The following is a 19413-nucleotide window of genomic DNA, read 5'->3' on the forward strand; positions in this document are numbered from 1 at the left end:
TTTGAGTGATTTGGCTGTTTACCCTGGCCTCATTCAAGCCTGCGTATCTGGCCCTCTGAGATATTCTGTAAGCTACCTAAAAGTTTAAATAAAGTATCTGTCTGTTAAACTAACTAGGGTTGGTTTCAACTTGCAATTAAAAATACTGAATAGTAACTTGTTATGCAATATACATGAAAAAAAAATACCAAATAAATAATGACCTAAGGAAAAGAGGTTTTCCTTAGAATGAACAAAAGTTATCTTTGTTAATATCTAATATGACCATTTAAAAATTGTTTTTAAAAGTGAGGTATATCCAAAAAAAAAAAAAAAGTGAGGTATATCATCGTATATGCAGTCAAGTGCACAGGATTTTTACATATGCACAGACATATTGGTAATTGCTACTCAGATCAAGATAAAAACATCTCCAGCATCCCAAAAGGTAGCTTTGCCAGTGTACTAATTTTCAATGTGTTCAATCACTTTTAAGTCACTCAGATATGGACAATTAGACATAAATAACAAATAATAAAATTAGATATAATAAATAATAAAAGTCTGCTGTCGGATTCAATGAATTCAGAGTTAAGCACTAAAAACTAATGGTCTGATATAAATTCAACACATTATATTTTGAAGCTCATTAGAAACAGAAATCCAACAAGGGAAAAAACAGTCATTTTCACCCTTACCTGCTCCTCAGGGATTGGATCTTTGTCTGCAATGTGTAGAGTAGGAGTAGGTTGCATCAAAGGTACTACTGAACAATGTGGGTTTTCACACACTATTTCGGGCTTGCCTTAAAAAAGAGTGAGTAGGAATAAAGATAAGAAACAGGCCACACAGACATGAGTGAACATCTAATTTAAAATATCTTTGGGGCCAGGCCTGGTGGCTCACACCTGTAATCCCAGCACTTCGGAAGGCTGAGGCGGGAGGACTGCTTGAGCCCAGGAGTTCAAGACCAGTCTGGAAACAAAGACAGACCCAAAAACTGAAAAAGAAATTAGCTGGGCATGATGGTGCACACCTGTAGTCCCAGCTATTTGGGAGGCTGAGATGGGAGGACTGCTTGAGCTGGAGAGGACAAGGCTACAGTGAGCAGTGATCATGTCACTGCACTCCAGCCTGGGCAACAGAGCTAGACCCTGTCTCCCCCAACCAAAAAATTCCTTGGTACCAATACTTTGTCAATTTCATAGTCCAACTTGTTCTAATAACTTTTTATTTATAAAAAATTAAAGATACTAAAATGAACAACAATAAATTAGATTTACAACTTAAAGTTTTTAAACTCTTGGAGGAGAGAGAACCTGGCCTTCTCTTTTCACCTGACCACAGCATCTGGTATATACCAGGTACTCTATAAATACTTGTTGAACAAAATATTATCATTCATAGCATAGGAACAGTCTTAAGACCAAGGTACTACAGTAGCTGGTACACACCAGGTACTCTCTAAATACCTGTCAAACAAAATATTATCATTCATAGTATAGAAACAGTCTTAAGACAGACCATCACTCTTCTTCACAAAATACAAACTTCAATCTTACCCTGAGGCTATTTTAACTTTCAGAAGTTGGAATTGGAAATGAGTTCACAAGTAAACATCTTTAAAAGACCACCCTAGTGAGTTTAACTTTGATTAATTCTTAAAATTTGTGTTTGGTATTTAATGACAGGGTTACTTAGTCTAATATCCAGCTGGCAACCATTCATCATTATCTTTCTACTTGAAAAAAAAAACAAGTATGGTTTAAACTTCCTGATTTTTACTTTTCAAAAGTAACAATAGATAAATGGTGGGAAAAAGAAAAAGAAATATTTGGGAAATGTTATAAAAAGATGACTGGTCAGTTTGTAGGCAAGATGTCAGAATGATGAATAAATTAATAGAAAGCACTAATGAGAGACAGATTAGTATGGTGGCTAAGAGCTGTAGAGTTAGTAACAACTGGTTTAAATCCTAGCTCCTGCTGCTTTCTAGCTTAAATTAGTTATCTGTAGAACAGTGGTGAAAATAACAATACTCTTTTTTAAGATTAAAAAATACATTAAAATGCTTAAAACAATGCCTGCTACAGATTAAATGCTCAAAAACTGCAATTATTGCTTAACTAGAAGAACACAGATTTCATGACATTAATGCTGACACCATACATTGAGCTCTTCGAATGAAAAGAAAAGAAAAACAAATCCATAAGACTACTGTTAATAGCAGTAAACAGGTACATTAAACAGGGTGCTGGTAATCCAGCTCTCAAACAAAACAAAACACCCATTTGCAGCACTTCCTGATTTCCAGTTCCCATGGTGTAAATGCACCCACTGTGATCAATTTTAAGCTACCAATGATGTTAAACTGACTCACAAATTTCTGAATATTTAACAATCTCTGGAGAGCCAGCTCCAGCATGTAACTCATTTAACAAAAATCTAATGAGAGGCCAGGTGTGGTGGCTCAAGCCTGTAATACCAGCACTTTGGGAGGCCAAGATGGGCTGATCACTTGAGGTTAGGAGTTGGAGACCAGCCTGGCCAACATGGCGAAAACTCGTCTCTACCAAAAAACACAAAAACTAGCTGGGCATGGTGGTGCACAGCTGTAATTCCAGCTATTGGAGAGCTGAGACAGGAGGATCATTTGAACCCAGAAGCGGGAGTTTGCAGTAAGCTGAAATCGGGCCAATGCACTCCACACTCCAGCCTGTGCAACACAGAGAGACTCTTTCTCAAAAAAAAAAAAAAAAAAAAAAGAAAAGCCTTAAAAAATTTTAAAAACCCACCAAATTTTTAACTACATGCTTCCAGTAATAGCTTTTACAAAGAGCACAGGTTATAAAGTGAAAACAGCTCCCTGATGACCTTATCCCTCAATTCTTTCTGAAAGCAGGGGCCTGCCAAATCTGCCCCACTGCCTGTTCTTGTAAATAAATTTTATACTAGAACACAGCCACACTCATTTAAGTATAGTCTATGAGTGCTTTCATACTACAACAACTAGTAAAGTAGTTGTAACAGATACCATACAGCCTGCAAAGCAGAAAATCTTTAGGAAAAAAAAAAAAAAATTGCAGACCCTTGCCCCGGGGCAATGTTTCTAAAATTTCTCAAACTTTAACATGGATACAAATGACCAGATCTTATTAAAATACAGGTAGATATAAAGTCAGGGGTCCATTTGTAACAAACTCTCATGTGATGCTTATATGCTAGTCTGGGGACTACTCTGGGTAACAAGGCCCTAGAGGTAATAAATATAAAGAGTTTTAAAATAACGTGACACACACACATACACGAGTGCACACACATATATTTTTGAGACAGGGTCTCATTGTGTCACTCAGCCTGGAGTGCAGTTGTGCAGTCATGGGTCACTGCAGACTTGACTTCCTGGGCTCAAACAATCCTTCCACCTCAGCCTCCTGAGTAGCTGGGACTACAAACATAAGCCAACGTGCTCAGGTAATTTTTTGTTGTCGTTGTACAGATGAGGTTTTGCCATGTTGCCCAGGCTGGTCTTAAACTCCTGGGCTCAAGTGATCCTCCCTCCTTGGCCTCCCAAAGTGCTGAGATTATGGGCATGAACCGCCGTACCTGGCCTGTGATATTTCTAATAATGGAAAACTTATTAACTGGAGATTCTTTTCTATGGCAATCTCAAGTAATGCCAAATTATTCTCAATGATTTCCTAAGCTTACGACAATATATATATATAGATATACATGTGTCTATATATGTATGTGTATTACATACATATATATTTATATAAAATCTATATAAGCTGAGTGCAGTGGCACACACCTATAATCCCAGCACTTTGGGAGGCCAAGGTAGACGGATCATGAAGTCAAGAGATTGAGACCAACCTAGCCAACATGGTGAAATCCCGTCTCTATTAAAAATATAAAAATTAGTGGGGCATGGTGGTGCGTGCCTGTAATCCCAGCTACTTGGGAGGTTGAGGCAGGAGAATCGCTTGAACCTGGGAGGCAGAGTTTGCAGTGAGCCGAGATTGTACCACTACATTCCAGCCTGGCGACAGAGTGACACTCCATGTCAAAAAAAAAAAAAAATTCTATATAAAATATGGAATGATTCATGAATTTGCATGTCATCCTTACACAAAGGACATGTTAATTTTCTATCAGTCTCATTTTAATACATGAGCTGCCAAAGCCAAGCACCCTAATCTTGATTTCTAAATGCCATTCTCCATTAAAAGGTTTTACAAGCCATTCCTCCCTCCATCTCCAATTCCTTGCAACTACCCATCTGTTTTCTGTTCCTTTGCCAACTTCAGCATGCCTCATAAGTGGAATAACATAGTATGTAGTAGTTTGAATCTGACATCTCTCACTTGGCATAATGTATCAGAGATTCATTCATCGTTTTGGATGCAATGGAACTTTACTTTCTTTTGTTGCTGAGTAGTATTTCATTGTACGGATGGATGTAACAGTTTAGTAACATCCCAAAGTCTAGCTGCTTCTAGATTTTAGTTTATGAACAAAATATTGATGTATGGGCTTTTGTGTGAACACTAAATTTTTATATTTCTTGGTTAAATACATAGGAATGATACTACTGGATCATATGGTATATGTATTCATAGTGGTTAAAATTTTGATGAAGAAAGCATATTTATAGAACCTCAGAGTACTTCTTTACAAAATATTTATCATGAAAGAATTTAAGGAAAAGGCAAAGGAGAATAAAGAGTATGACAACTGAATATCATGCACAGTCTAGGTCTAGACATATTAAAAATATTGGGACAATCAGGGAAATTTGAATGGGTTCTGTGGATAAAATGACAATACTGTGGTTGGTGTTCATTTTCTGATTTTGATGGTATACTGTGGGTTTATAGAAGAATGTTCCTGTTTTACAAAAATGCATACAGAAATATTTACTGGTAATGGGGCTTCAAGTCTACAACTTACTCTCAAATGGGTAAGAGTAACATCACCATCAAAAAATTATACACACATACAGACACATACATAGAAAGATAAGGGAATTGTGGCAGAATGTCAACAACTAGGGAATATGGATGAAGGATACTTTCAACTATTGTAACTTTTTTGTAAGTTTGAAATGATTTCAAAATAAGACCTTTTTTAAAAAAGATAATGGCTAAACAGACTAAAGTACCTGCTTCTTAAAATATTCAAATGAACATTTTTTATTTAAACCTGTGTAGTCATAGCCACTGTAAATGTTTTAGTGAGAAAAGTTTGTGAACTTTTGTGTCTTAATACATATCATTATTATTTATGAGCAAAAGCCATACACACAGAAAATAATTAGAAAATAGCTTATCTTAATTACCTACCCAATGAGGTGGAGACAGTTTTCAGAGTAATGGTTCACAATAATGGATAAGTGATAGACTAAGATTCAACATCTCAGAGTGTGGTAAAGGAGGGGTGAATGGGATGCATCTTTCTTTTTTTTTGAGAGACAGTGTCTCACTCTGTTGCCACTGCGGCAGTGGCTCGATCATAGCTCACTGCAGCCTCAAACTCCTGGGCTTAAGCAATCCTCCTGCCTCAGTCTCCTGAGTAGCTAAGCACTCGGCTACTCCTGTCACTGGGCCTCGCCAGGATATATCTTTTAACAACCAAAGGTCTTCTGAGTATTTCTATTTGTAGAAAATGTACACAAAAGCTCTAGATGTCATGTCAGAAAGTTTAATGTGCATAAGTATTTGCAAATATTAGAATTTTGTGGTAGATTTATCTTTTGGAGAAAAAAATATTTACAGTTTACATTTGGGATATTAAGAAAACCTATGGGTAGTATATAAGTAATTCACATGTTCATATTTCCTTTGGAGAAAGTGAATGCTTTTAATATCTAAGGATTTGTTCAAGCTTGTTTAAGACATTAAAGAAATTATGGCAAATTTAGCTGTAAACAACAACAACAAAAAAAACAGGATGGTAAAGCATTAATTATCTTTAGCAGCAATGCAAATTCTATGCCTAAGTCTGAGTAACATAATAATAAAGATCCAAAATATAAATATGGTACTGGTTTGCAGCATAATTTTCAAAATTTGATATGCCCAACATGAAAAATGAAATTAGTGAGGTAAAAACAAGCATAAAATCTGAGTCAATAAAAGCAGTTTGATGGAAAATCTCAAGACTATTTTGTTTTACTAGTAGCACAAAGCAATCTGATACTTTGTCATTAAATAATGACACAATGTATTTAGATTTTAGTACTAAATATGCAGTGTCACTAATTATATCATTTGTATATTATTTTTGAATGAAAGTATTTTATTTTAAAAGAAAAACTGAAGTTTCTAGCCCCAGACTACCAAACTAATTCTTTTATTATCCTAACTGAAAAAGAATTTTTAGTTCTAATAATAGAAAAATACTATCAAAATTTATTCTCTCATTTCAGCTTTTTTCAAAAAGAGATGATTCACTGAACTTTCAAATCATATTCATTTTCTATTTACAAAATGAGAGCCAATAATTATATTCAGTGTCACTTTGTACATATAAATTCAACAGTAAAAAAAAGTAAACTAAGAAATTTTGAAGCTAATTTCATCATGAAGGCAAGAAATCTGCCTAATAAAATCCTACCAGAGTGGAATAAGCATATGCCAAAGAAATCTCTCACAGGTACCTTTTTTATCTGTATTTCTTCGTAGCAGTTTGTCGACCTGAGAAATGGCCTCTTCCCAGCAATTGTTGCTTGCTTGAACATGGGGCTGAATCAACTTTAATTTCTGTTCTAGGATGTGATAAGCCTCTGACACTAGTTCCTGTGTTTCTTTAGTACAAACAAGCTTTTCAAGTTCATCTTCAAGAATTATTACCCTGAGTCACAAAGAAAAACAGAAACAGGTTTTTATAAAATGAAATAAAAAGTTTACAATTTATAAGGCTTATTTTAAAATACGTTTAAATCCTAGCACTTTGGAAGGCCAAGGTGGATGGCTTGAGCTCAGGAGTTCAAAACCAGCTTGGGCAACATGGTGGAACTCTGTCTCCACCAAAAATACAAAAATTAGCCAGGCATGGTAGCATGTTCCTGAGGCTGAGGTGGGAGGATTGACTGAGCCTGAGAGGTAGTGGTTGCAGTGAGCTGCAATAGCACCACTGCACTCCAGCTTGGGGGACAGAGTGAAACCCTATTTCAATTAAAAAAAAAAAAAAAAAGCTTATAAGATGAAAAACATTCTGGAGTTAGACAGTGGTAATGGCTGCACAACAATGTGTATATACTTAATGTCACTGAACTGTACATTTAAAAATGATTAAATGATAAATTTTGTTATATATACTTTACCACAATTTTTTAAAAAGCTTATGAGTAGGCCGGGCACGGTGGCTCAAGCCTGTAATCCCAGCACTTTGGGAGGCTGAGGCGGGTGGATCACGAGGTCAAGAGATCGAGACCATCCTGGTCAACATGGTGAAACCCCGTCTCTACTACAAATACAAAAAAAATTAGCTGGGCATGATGGCTCGTGCCTGTAATCCCAGCTACTCAGGAGGCTGAGGCAGGAGAATTGCCTGAGCCCAGGAGGCGGAGGTTGTGGTGAGCCGAGATCGCGCCATTGCACTCCAGCCTGGGTAACAAGAGCGAAACTCTGTCTCAAAAAAAAAAAAAAAAAAAAGCTTATGAGTATGATATATTTATTCAAAAATATTTATTGCATATATACTAGGCATTTTGAGCTTAAAAATAAATTAAGCCAGTCTTCTACTTATAAGAAATAACAAGTGATATTACACATATATGTAAATAAAATATATCGACCCCCACTCCCTACTCTACCCACCACCTACTGAGCCTGCCAACAACAGCCTAGAGTGCAACTCCTTGGAGCCCTCCCCCCTTGGGTGTGGCTCGAGCTGGTGACACTAAAGACTGGAGACACCACAGACCCACGACCCGGAGCAGCTTGGAGGCAGGGAATAATAGCTCTTCAGGTCTGCAATAAAAAATGGCCTCCAATAAAACTACATTGCAAAAAATGGGAAAGAAACAAAATGGAAAGGTAAAAAAGTTGAAGAGCTAGAGTCTGAAGAATTTGTGGTGGAAAATGTACTAGATTGACATGTAGGGAATGAGAAAATGGAGTATTTCCTGAAGTGCAAGGGATTTACAGATGCTGACAATACTTGGGAACCTGAAGAAATTTAGATTGTCCAGAGTTAATTGAAGCATTTCTTAGTTCTCAAAAAACTGGTAAAGAAAAAGATGGTACAAAAAGAAAACCTTTATCTGACAATGAATCTGATGACAGAAAATCAAAGAAGAAAAGAGATGGGGCTGACAAATCAAGAGGGATTTGCTAGAGGTCTTGATCTTGAAAGAATAATTGGTGTCACAGATGGCAGTGAAGAATTGATGTTTCTCATCTAATGGGATGATTCAGATGAGGCGGACTTGGTGCTGGCAAAAGAGGCAAATATGAAGTGTCCTCAAATTGTAATTGCTTTTTTTATGAAGAAAGACTAACTTGGCACTTTTGTCCAGAAGATGAAGCTCAATTACTGTTAACATTGTGTGTTTGTGTGTGTGTGTGTGTGTGTGTATGTACACACACATACATAAATATGGATGCATGTATGTATATATATATAAAATTTGTGGTAGGGCGCGGTGGCTCACACCTGTAATCTCAGCATTTTGGGAGGCCAAGGTGGGTGGATCACCTGAGGTCAGGAGTTTGAGACTAGCCTGGCCAAAATGGTGAAATCCTGTCTCTACAAAAATACAAAAATTAGCTGGGTATAGTGGCATGTGCCTGCAATCCCAGCTACTCAGGAGGCTGAGGCAGGAGAACTGCTTGAACCTGGGAGACAGAGGTTGCAGGGAGCCAAGATTGTGCCACTGCACTCCAGCCTGGGCAACAGAGAGAGTGTAAAACTCCGTCTCAAATGAAAGGCGGGAGGGCGGGGGGGTGTTTCTTGGATTTTTTACTTACTAGTGTGACAAAATAACTACATTCTAATGAAAATCAAGTTTTTTTGGTTTTTTTTGTTGTTGTTGTTTTGTTTTGTTTTTGTATTTTTTAGTAGAGACGGGGTTTCACCATGTTGACCAGGATGGTCTCGATCTCTTGACCTCGTGATCCACTCTCCTCGGCCTCCCAAAGTGCTGGGATTACAGGCTTGAGCCACCGCGCCTGGCTGAAAATCAAGTTTGATATGTTCATTTTGAAAGTAGCGTTGGAAGAGTTGTTGGTTTTTTTTTTTGGCATCAATAGCACTGGTTACTTTGAATACATACAACCTTTCTGTAGTTGCTTCCTTTACCAGAAAAGAAAAAGAATACAATATCATAAATAATTAGAACTATCATTTTGTTTCCATTTTACAGATAAGGAATTAGGCCCAGAGAGTTGGGCAGACTTGCCCAGAGTCACAAAGCTGGTAAGATGTAAAACTGGGCCCAATACAGGCATAAAAGGATAATACCACAGAGAGACAGATAGTGTTATGAGAATTAAGAAGAAGAGAAAATTACTACCAACTATAAAGACAGATGGGGAACAACTAAGGAAGAGGTACTTTTGAGGTAGCATTGAAGGATGGATTAAATTTTAGCCTATATACAAAAGGTGAGAAAGGTTTTTTTTTTTTGGTTTTGTTTATTTTGTTTTTTGAGACAGGGTCTCACTCTGTCACTTAGGCTAGAGTGCAGTGGTATGATTTTGGCTCACTGCAACTTCAGCCTCCAGGGGTCAGGTAATCCTCCCACATCAGCCTCCTAAGTAGCTGGGACTACAGGCATGCATCACCATGACTGGCTAATTTTTGTATTTTTTTTTGTAGAGACAAGGGTTCACCATGTTGTCCAGGCTGGTCTCAGCTCCTGGGCTCGACTAGGTCTCCCAAAGTGTCAGGATTGCAGGTGTTAGCCACTGCACCTGACTAGAAGCTTGTTCTATTAGGTTGGTACACAAGTAGTTGCAGTTTTGCTATTAAAAGTAATGGACCATGGGAAAAGGCATTTATACAGTTTGGCTGGACTGAAGGAAAGGAATGAGAAATAAAGATAGAAACAGACTGTAGTCAGGTTACGGCAAACTCTTTTTATAGTATGTTTTGTAAAGACTTCAGTCTGAGCTGCTATGACTCCAAAACCAGTCAAGATTTTCAGTGAAGTGAGAAAGCAAATACATGCCTCAGTAACATTAATCTGGCCATACACACCCTGGAGGCGAAAAGAACGTTAGAGATTAATGCCCTAGTGTAGGCAAAGGACAATACTGTCCTGCACCAAGGCACTGAAAGTGGGAACAGCAAAGGGGACAAGGGGAGAGTAGTGAAACACAAAAAGAGCATTCTAAAATATGAAATACAAAACAATTCTTTAGCTATCACTTTAAAAAGCTGTATGTAGCAGCACTACAGAGCAAATTGGATATGATAGTTTGTGACCAGTGTACTTTCTAGTGAAAATACTTAGAAAGGTGAGAAACATTAGCATGTATAGAATATTCCATTTTAAAATAGGACAAAAATTTCCCATGCATAAGCCACAATTTCTGCCCAAGGTACAAAGCTCCTCTTTTTTGTGTTCATGTCTACCTTGGGTAGCACTCTTTCTTCCCTGAGCCATCTTCCCTCAGTCTAATGCATTCTAATATGCAGAAATTTTTTTGTAGCATATTTCTGATTCTATTGCCAAAACTTACTTCTTAGGAGACTCTGGCTTTGCCTACAACTTTCCACTGAAATCTTATTTTCCTTTGATGATAATCTAACCCAGGCGTCCCCAAACTACGGCCCGCGGGCCGCATGCAGCCCCCTGAGGCCATTTATCCGGCCTCCCCCGCCGCACTTCAGGAAGGGGCACCTCTTTCACTGGTGGTCAGTGAGAGGAGCACAGTATGTGGCGGCCCTCCAACGGTCTGAGGGACAGTGAGCTGGGCCCCTGTATAAAAAGTTTGGGGACGCCTGATCTAACCTTTGCCACCTACTCAAGTGGAGATGCCCCTATTGCCCAGTTCCCTGCAGGAGGCAGGGCAAAGAGCCTGGTTAGCATTTACCTGCCTTCCTAGAACAGCAGATATAGACCACTGGAATACCCTGACTTTGTAGTTTCTTTATTTTTCCTATACCATAATCTTTATATCAGCCTTATAGCTAACCATCTCTGGCCTTGAACTTAACTTCTCAAATGTCTTAAAATCTTAGCTTCTCAAAATGTCTTTCTGACTTTAAGTTCCTATCCTCATATCTCTTATCTTCTCTCATTCTAGTGAAACTAGCCTTTTGATTTTGCTGATATGTCAAGTCCTTTTGACCCATTCTTATCTTACAGAATTAATTGCTGCCTTCCTCATTCCACTTCTTGCCTGGTATCCCAGTGTCAAGTACATTAACTACAATCTTAGCTCTTTATAAATTCCTATGACCTTCCTGATTACCAACACAACATGAACCCAACCATTCATTTGATCCAGTCATGCATGATGAATATTTAACTATTAGAGAAAAATTTCACTAGAAATGACTGTATTCAATTAAATGCCTTGATTCAATTTTTAAACTTGAAAACTTCCATGTAGAAATACGTGAAAATAGTATTTTCAGCTGATAAAGGTATACCAAAGTAGAATATAAAAATTTAGAAATTAGGGCCGGGCACGGTGGCTCAAGCCTGTAATCCCAGCACTTTGGGAGGCCGAGGCGGGTGGATCACGAGCTCAAGAGATCCAGACCATCCTGGTCAACATGGTGAAACCCCGTCTCTACTAAAAATACAAAAAATTAGCTGGGCATGGTGGTGCGTGCCTGTAATCCCAGCTACTCAGGAGGCTGAGGCAAGAGAATTGCCTGCACCCAGGAGGCAGAGGTTGCGGTGAGCCGAGATCGAGCCATTGCACTCCAGCCTGGGTAACAAGAGTGAAACTCTGCCTAAAAAAAAAAAAAAAAATTTAGAAATTAAGGTAGAGTATCAACAATTTCATGCAAGGTAGGAAATGAACAAAATAAACTCTACGCTCTATACTTTGCTCTTCAACTGGGACCACAAAGCTTGTCCTATGCTACAAAAAATATTCTAGATCTGCTATAATTTATTTAGAAAAAACAGCAATATGTTACTCTTCTACTATACATAACAATGCCTCTTGTAACACACTGTTCCTATACTGGTAGAATATTTCTATTAGACTGCAGGTTCCAGTTTAAGAGCCCTACCTTAAGAAAGTTAAAAGAAACTAATTCTTCATAACCATCTCCATTTCAGCTCTCAGAGTATGAACAATACCTGCTTTTAGCCTATCTTTCCAAGTTTTCTGTTGAACTAAGGAAAAGTAAAAACGAAATAATGCCCTCAAGTTACAGTACTTACAAATTATTGGGTTTTGCTATATCTGTAGCTACAAACCACTCTTCATGATCATGTCTCAATTTTCTTTCTTTTTTCTAGCTAGGACATAAGCCAACCACTACAATGGTACGTGAATGAAGGTTGCTAATTACTGAGACCTTTCTTTGTATAATTTCTAAACTTACTCATTCAGTAATGCTTTCAGATGGAGCTGCAAGCTGCGTACTGCTGTGTGAACATTATTTAATTCTCTTGACTTCTGTTGAGTTTTGGATAAATACTGTGGTACTGACTGGTGCTGAGTTTCAAAGTACCGATAAAACTCATAGCTGCGCTTAAGCTCTTCCAAACAGGCAGAATGAGCATGAGGTAGACCTTGAGTCACATCAGATAAGATACGATGAGGCAGGAGTGCTGGAGTAAGTAAGGGCCCAGGAGGTGAATTGACTGTAGAAAGTAATAGAGTTAACCGTCTGAAGAACTCTGAACTCTGTGCCACCCAGAGTTGGAACAAAACCTAAAAAAAAAAAAGAAAAAAGAAAAAAAGGACTAGATCAATAACAAAGATTGGTCAATGTTCAAAACTATAAATTTTGTACTTTATCCTTAATAATAAATACAGCTGAGCTTGAACTACCTTAAGATTAGACAAGAATATGATTATCAAATATAGTATATCGGAACTTATGATTCCAATATAGCAGGTACCACCAATATATAACTTAGTACAGTTCTGCTCCAGATGGGAAGTATTGATGGAATGAGATACATTATTAGAAGTGAATCTTCACTCATTATTTTAAAAAAATTTTTCACATAGGAGAAAAGAAGACAGCTGGACTAGTGGAGAAGATATATATACATATATATACATTATCTCCAAAGAAATGGATCAAAAGCTTGGGTTTCAAAATAAGACTATTACCTTGCCTTATGAATTAGCTAAGAAATTAATATAAAAATCAGTCCAGGGCCAGGCGTGGTGGCTCACAGCTGTAATCTCAGCACTTTAGGAGGTGAAGGCAAGTGGATCACTTGAGGTCAGGAGTTCAAGACCAGCCTGGCCAACATGGTGAAACCCCGTCTCTATTAAAAATACAAAAAGTAGCCAGACAAGGTGGTGTGTGCCTGCAGTCTCAGCTACTCGGGAGGCTGAGGCAGGAAAATCATTTGAACTTGGGAGGTAGACATTACAGTGGGCTGAGATGGCACTACTGCACTCCAGCCTGGGTGACAGAGCAAGACTCTATCTAAAAAAAAAAAAATCAGTTAAATACTCCAGAATTTAATGTCTGACATGAGAAACTGCAAAACCTATATTTTAATTAATTTATTTATTTTTATGATATAGTTTTGCTCTGTTGCCCAGGCGGGAGTGCAATGGCACTATCATAGCTTACTGCAATCTCAAACTCCTGGGCTCAAGTGATCCTCCTGCCTCAGCCCCCTGAGTAGCTGGAACCACAGGCATGTATCACCATACTCAGCTAATTTTTAAGTTTTAGAGATGGGGTCTCAGTATGTTGCCCAGGATAAAGTCCTTTTTTAATACAGTCTAAGTATGTTCATAGGCCCATTCCTGAGATACATCCTGAATCCTGGTAGCAAAGGATTTCTCCAGATATAGTTCTATTCAAGATGAGGACAATATCTCTGAAACAAATGCATGACAAAACAATGTAGTTTAAAACAAGAGGTAGCAGGCAATAAAAAGAGGATGAAACCTCTTTAATTTAGATTCCCATTATTTACAACCATGAAAACAGACATAATTTAGATGATTTTATTAAATAAATTTTAAAAGTATGGCAATAATGAATTAAGACAATTTCATGTAAATCTGTTTTACCATTAACTTTTTTTTTTTAAGTGAGTAAGGCCAAAGTTCCTAGCTGCTACATAAGGGATTCTTGAATACAAACAGGTTTACTTGCAAGTCTTTTAATCCAACTACTGAATTTTATGATCACAATGATTTTCTTTATTCCTTTATTCATTCATTCAGAAGTGATTTCTTGAGCACCCACAATGTGCCAGGCACTGTTCTAGGTACAGATAAATAGCAGTGAGCAAAAATGAAGAGAGTCCCCACTCTGATGGAGCTTATATTCAAGTATAGGGGCATAGATAATAATCTACAAGTAAAAGATCGAATTTCCCTTTTCCAGTATTGATGGTCCAGGAAGAAAAAGAAAGATAGTGTCTCTTGGTTGACGGGAAAAATAGAGCAAAGAAGGAGAGCTGGGCGCGGTGGCTCAAGCCTGTAATCTCAGCACTTTGGGAGGCTGAGGCAGGTGGATCAGGAGGTCAAGAGATCGAGACCATCCTGGTCAACATGGTGAAACCCCGTCTCTACTACAAATACAAAAAACATTAGCTGGGCATGGTGGCATGTGCCTGTAATCCCAGCTACTCAGGAGGCTGAGGCAGGAGAACTGCCTGAGCCCAGGAGGCGGAGGTTGCGGTGAGCCGAGATCGCACCATTGCACTCCAGCCTGGGTAACAAGAGCGAAACTCCGTTTCAAAAAAAAAAAAAAAGAAGGAGAACAGCAAGTTGTGTGTGTGTGTGTATGTGTACACATATGGGGGGGAGAGAAAGAGAGAAGGAGAGAGGAGAAGGGGGTGGCCAGGGAGGTCTCTACAAGTGTCACCTAAAGCAAGTGAGCCATGAGACCATCATCAAGGAAGAAAGTTCTAAGAAGCAGGAAGTCAAGTGCAAAGTACTGTGGTAGGAGGACACAGGGCACATCTGTGGAACAGCAAGAAGGTCAGTATGGCTGGGGCCAGGTAAGCAATGGGGAACAACTGAAGGGTTCTGAGCAGAAGGGTGACAACCTGATTTATGCATTAACAGACCCATAATGGCTGCTGTGTTGAGAGATTATAGGAAAGTGAGAGTAGAAGTGGAGAAACCAGTAAGGAAGTTACTGTTGTAATCCAGGTAAGCATTAATGAGACCACAGTGGTTAGTGGTGGAAGGTGAGCAGCAGATGGACTTTGGATACACTGTGAAAGTAGAACAACACAATCTCTTGACTGATTGGTATTTAGAAAAAAAGAGCTAACAAGGATGATTCCAGCATGTTGGGTCAAAATAACTGAAAGCATCAAAGTTGGTACAGCTTACTGCAACTTTAACAGAGACTAATTTAGGCCAGGTGCTGTGGCTCCCACCTATATTCCCAGCACTTCAGGAGGCTAAGGTGGGAGAATTGCTTGAGGCTAGGAGTTGGGAGACTAGTCTGGGAAACACAGTGAGATCCCCATCTCTACAAAATATTTTCTTAAAAATTAGCCAGGCATGGTGGCACTTATATGAGGTCTCAGCTACTTGGGAGGCTAAGGTGGGAGGACTGCTTGAGCCCAGGAGTTTAGGGTTACAGTGAGCCATGATTGCACCACAGTACACACCAGTTGCATGACTGAGCAAGACCCTGTCTCTAAAGACTAATTTATTTTCCAATCACCATCCCATTATCCACTTAAACCAGAACTCAGAAATGTGTATTTATTTTTCCTGTTTGTTCTTTTTTTTGAGACAAAGTCTTGCTCTGTCACCAGGCACCACGCTGGAGTGCAGTGGCACGATCTCGGCTTACCGCAACTTCCGCCTCCCAGGTTCAAGCAATTCTGCCTCAGCATCCCAGGTAGCTGGGACTACAGGCACATGCCACCACGCCCAGCTAATTTTTTTTGTATTTGTAGTAAAGACAGGGTTTCACCACGTTGGCCAGGATGGTCTCGATATCTTGACCCCGTGATCCGCCTGCCTCGTCCTCCCAAAGTGCTGGGATTACAGACTCGAGCCACCGCGCCCAGCCCCCTGTTTGTTCTTTAGATAAGGGAAGTTGCTCTGGATAAGGAGGCAGCCACAGCCTATAGGCAAACAGAAAATTTTGATTTAAAGTATTTTACAATGTGTGCATTTATTTTTCTAAATCAGGAAATACATGATTTTATAAATTTAAAAAATGAGTTAAAAAGGGAAAAAGAGGGACAAGGACTCCATGCTAGGGACTAATTAAGTATCCCTAACCCCAAAATTTGAATTGAATTCCCAAATGCTCCAAAATTTGAAACTTTTTGAGCACCAACATGCTGGTCAAAGGAAATGCTCACTGGAACATTTCAAATTTCAAATTTTTGGATTAGGGATGCTCAACCTCAGTGTGTAATGCAAATATTCCAAAATCTGAAAAATCAAAAATCCAAAACACTTCTAGTCTCAAACATTTCGGATAAGGAATATTTAACCTGTATTTTATTTATGTCTCCTTAGGATATAATTCAGAGGTTGCTTTTCTTTCCAAAGGTGCAATACTTGCCTCAGGAAATATTTCAGATTTTAGAATATTTGCATTACACATTAAGGTTGAGCATTCCTAATCTGAAAATGTGAAATTTGAAATGTTCCAGTGAGCATTTCCTTTGACTGTCAACAATAAAAAATAAATCCAAAATGTATTTTTAGAGGGAACAATGAAGATAATACAGGAAAACAAAAAGCCCTGAAGCCCTGATGTATTTGTAAAGCTGTAAAAATGTCTTTCACTTTTACAAATTTGACTTACAAAATCCATTTTTAAATTCTTTATCTGAGTAACAGTGGCAACTACAGAAGGGGGCAATACACAGTTTTTGAACATTTACTGGGGTTTCCGACAGTTGGAAAAGTCTATGGAGCTCCTCCTTATCTCTTCAAGATAAGGCTCTTTTCAGAGCCTGATAAATGTGGTAACTGCAACACAATTATTGAGTTTGGTTACAGGTTAGTTACATGTAAAAATTAAAGAAATATAAAAATACCATTATAGTTTGATTTGTAAGACACTGCGAGTGAGCAAAAAGAATCTAGCTATAACCATCACTGTTAGAAGGTAGGATGGGGAGACATCAATAGAGAACTAGTCTCACATTTCAGAGCAGGTCATATCAAATATAATTTTAAAAATCAACCAATATTTATTAATTGCTTATTCTATACCAGCTGCTGAACTGACAAACATCTAATCCTTTGGAGGCAAGCACTGCAATTAGCCAATTTTAATAAACACAGAAACAATGATTTGCCCAGGACCACATCAGTAGTCAAATGATGGCGCTAGAGTGAAACCTGGAAAATCTGACTGCACAGGGTCCACAACTTCTCTTTACTGCTTATACTTAAGCTAGAGTACAATTCAGGCTTTAATACACTTTTAAAACCAGCATATCAACAGCATAAAGAAACAAATTTCCAAGGCATCTCGATGAATTAACAAAAAGCAATTTACAAGGAAATGAAATACTGTAATTGTTTCTCCAAGTCCTTCTTAAAGAACAACTATCACTATTTGAGAGTACCCATTATATAACAAGCCCTGTTCTATTTAATATGTCTTCTCATTTAATCTAACACCTTATAAAGCAGGATGGTAACTCCTTTTCACAAGTAAGATAAGTTCAAAGGATAACTTATTCAAAGGCAAATGACTAGTCAGTCAGGGCTAAAATATAAACCCAGGTCTGCTCAATTTTCTACATTGAGAAACTCTTAAATTGTACTTTGAAAAAATCTTTATTTTCCTTAAAGAATAAAGCATGATCAAGATATTGAATTTGAAAGGGAGTGAAATTATCCATAGTCCCACCACCCCAAAGAGTAGCTATTAATATCTTGGTATTTTCTCTCTCTCTCTCTTTTTTTTTAAACAGAGTTGTTGCCATATTGCATATATACTTATGTATCCTGATTATTTCACTGGCAACAGACATTTCTCCAAATTTTTATAGAATTTTCACAAGCAAGCTGCAGCTGCTACACAGTGGTTTACCATGTGGCTTTAGCATGACTCATGCAGCATTCTTCTATTGTTGAACTTTCAGGCAGTGTTCCATTGTGCACTATTATAAACACAAAGTGAATAAGCAACTTGGTATATAAAGCTTGACTACGTTTAGAATAATTCCCTGCAGTTTGCAGAAGGGGAATTACAAATTCAAAGGATAAACCATTTAAAAGGCTCTTTACATGTCAAAATTGTGTTCTGAAACAAAGAACTTGAGAGAACTGAGGAAAGTACTGCAGCAGCCTAAGGAAGAAATGATGGTGGCTGGGACTAGGATGGTGGGGGGGAATAGAGAAAAAAGTGGACAGGTTTAAAGTACATTTTCAAGGTAGAAGTGACCTAAGAATCTGCTGACAGACTGGATGTGAGTGAGCAAAAAGAGGGGTAAGAAAGATGGTGCCCAGGTTTCCAGTTTAAGCTGGAAACCATTTATTGAGATGGGTGAAAATGAGAGTAGGAATAAGTCAAAGCACATTTTAAGTAACAGGAAAGAAAGAAAACAAACAAGATAATTAAAACTTTTATGTTGATTTAGAAAATATAAAAGATATGGAAGTCAATACAGTTTCAAAACAAAATGGATCTTGATAAATGCTATCAACAATATGTGTACTAGTTTTTATGGTATCAAAGGAAATCTTAAAGACCAAAAACACCAAGAAACATCTAAGGAGAGCTTACTAAATACTGAAAAGGAACTTAAGACACTTGGATCAATGTCTTAAAAAAATACTACTGGAGGCTGGGCATGGTGGCTTACGCCTGTTATCCCAAAAATCTGGGAGGCTGATGGGCAAATCGTTTGACTTCAGGAATTTGAGACTAGTCTGGGCAACATGGCAAAACCCTGTCTCTACAAAAAATACAAAAATTATCTGGGTGTGATGGCATGTGCCTGTAATCCCAGCTACTTGGGAGGCTGAGGTGGGAGGATCACCTGAGCCTGGGGAGGCTGAGGCTGCAGTGAACTATGATTGAGCCACCGTAGTGAGATCCTATCTCAAAAAAAAAAGAAAAGAAAAACAAACAACAAAACACCTACTAGAAGCATCTCATACAATGCTTTTGTAATTAGCTTTGACTTTTTTCTGTGCTATTATTTTTCATCAATATTTTTCTAATATTAACTCTAAAACAGTTCATTGCATGTATATAACACAAATCATTACGAATTCCATATTATTGAACTTTTAATTTGTTTCCAATGTTGGCTGCTATAGTAATGTCATAAACATACTTTGGGTATATTTTTGGTTACTTTCTGAGATA

The 19413-nt window shown here is 38.0% G+C and overlaps 1 protein-coding gene, 1 non-coding gene and 1 pseudogene across 14 annotated transcripts in view; 1 reads left to right on the top strand and 2 right to left on the bottom strand.

Annotated features, from left to right (window-relative positions):
- Positions 1–19413, bottom strand: part of VEZT (vezatin, adherens junctions transmembrane protein) — a 91145-nt gene that overhangs the window by 15308 nt on the left and 56424 nt on the right. For all 13 annotated transcript variants that reach the window (XM_003929578.4, XM_039471704.2, XM_010340169.2 and 10 more), the window contains 3 exons: positions 12502–12833; positions 6644–6837; positions 678–784 (listed from right to left, as the gene is read on the bottom strand). In XM_003929578.4, coding sequence (XP_003929627.1) covers positions 678–784; positions 6644–6837; positions 12502–12833 — 633 coding nt within the window. The remainder of the gene's footprint in view (positions 1–677; positions 785–6643; positions 6838–12501; positions 12834–19413) is intronic.
- On the bottom strand, positions 4073–4176 carry LOC120365166 (U6 spliceosomal RNA). The gene has a single exon (XR_005580180.1). It is a non-coding gene; the product is annotated as a U6 spliceosomal RNA (small nuclear RNA).
- On the top strand, positions 7948–11385 carry LOC120364933 (chromobox protein homolog 3 pseudogene; annotated as a pseudogene).

This window comes from Saimiri boliviensis, chromosome 7 (assembly GCF_048565385.1).
Source record: "Saimiri boliviensis isolate mSaiBol1 chromosome 7, mSaiBol1.pri, whole genome shotgun sequence".
Classification (NCBI taxonomy): domain Eukaryota; kingdom Metazoa; phylum Chordata; class Mammalia; order Primates; family Cebidae; genus Saimiri; species Saimiri boliviensis.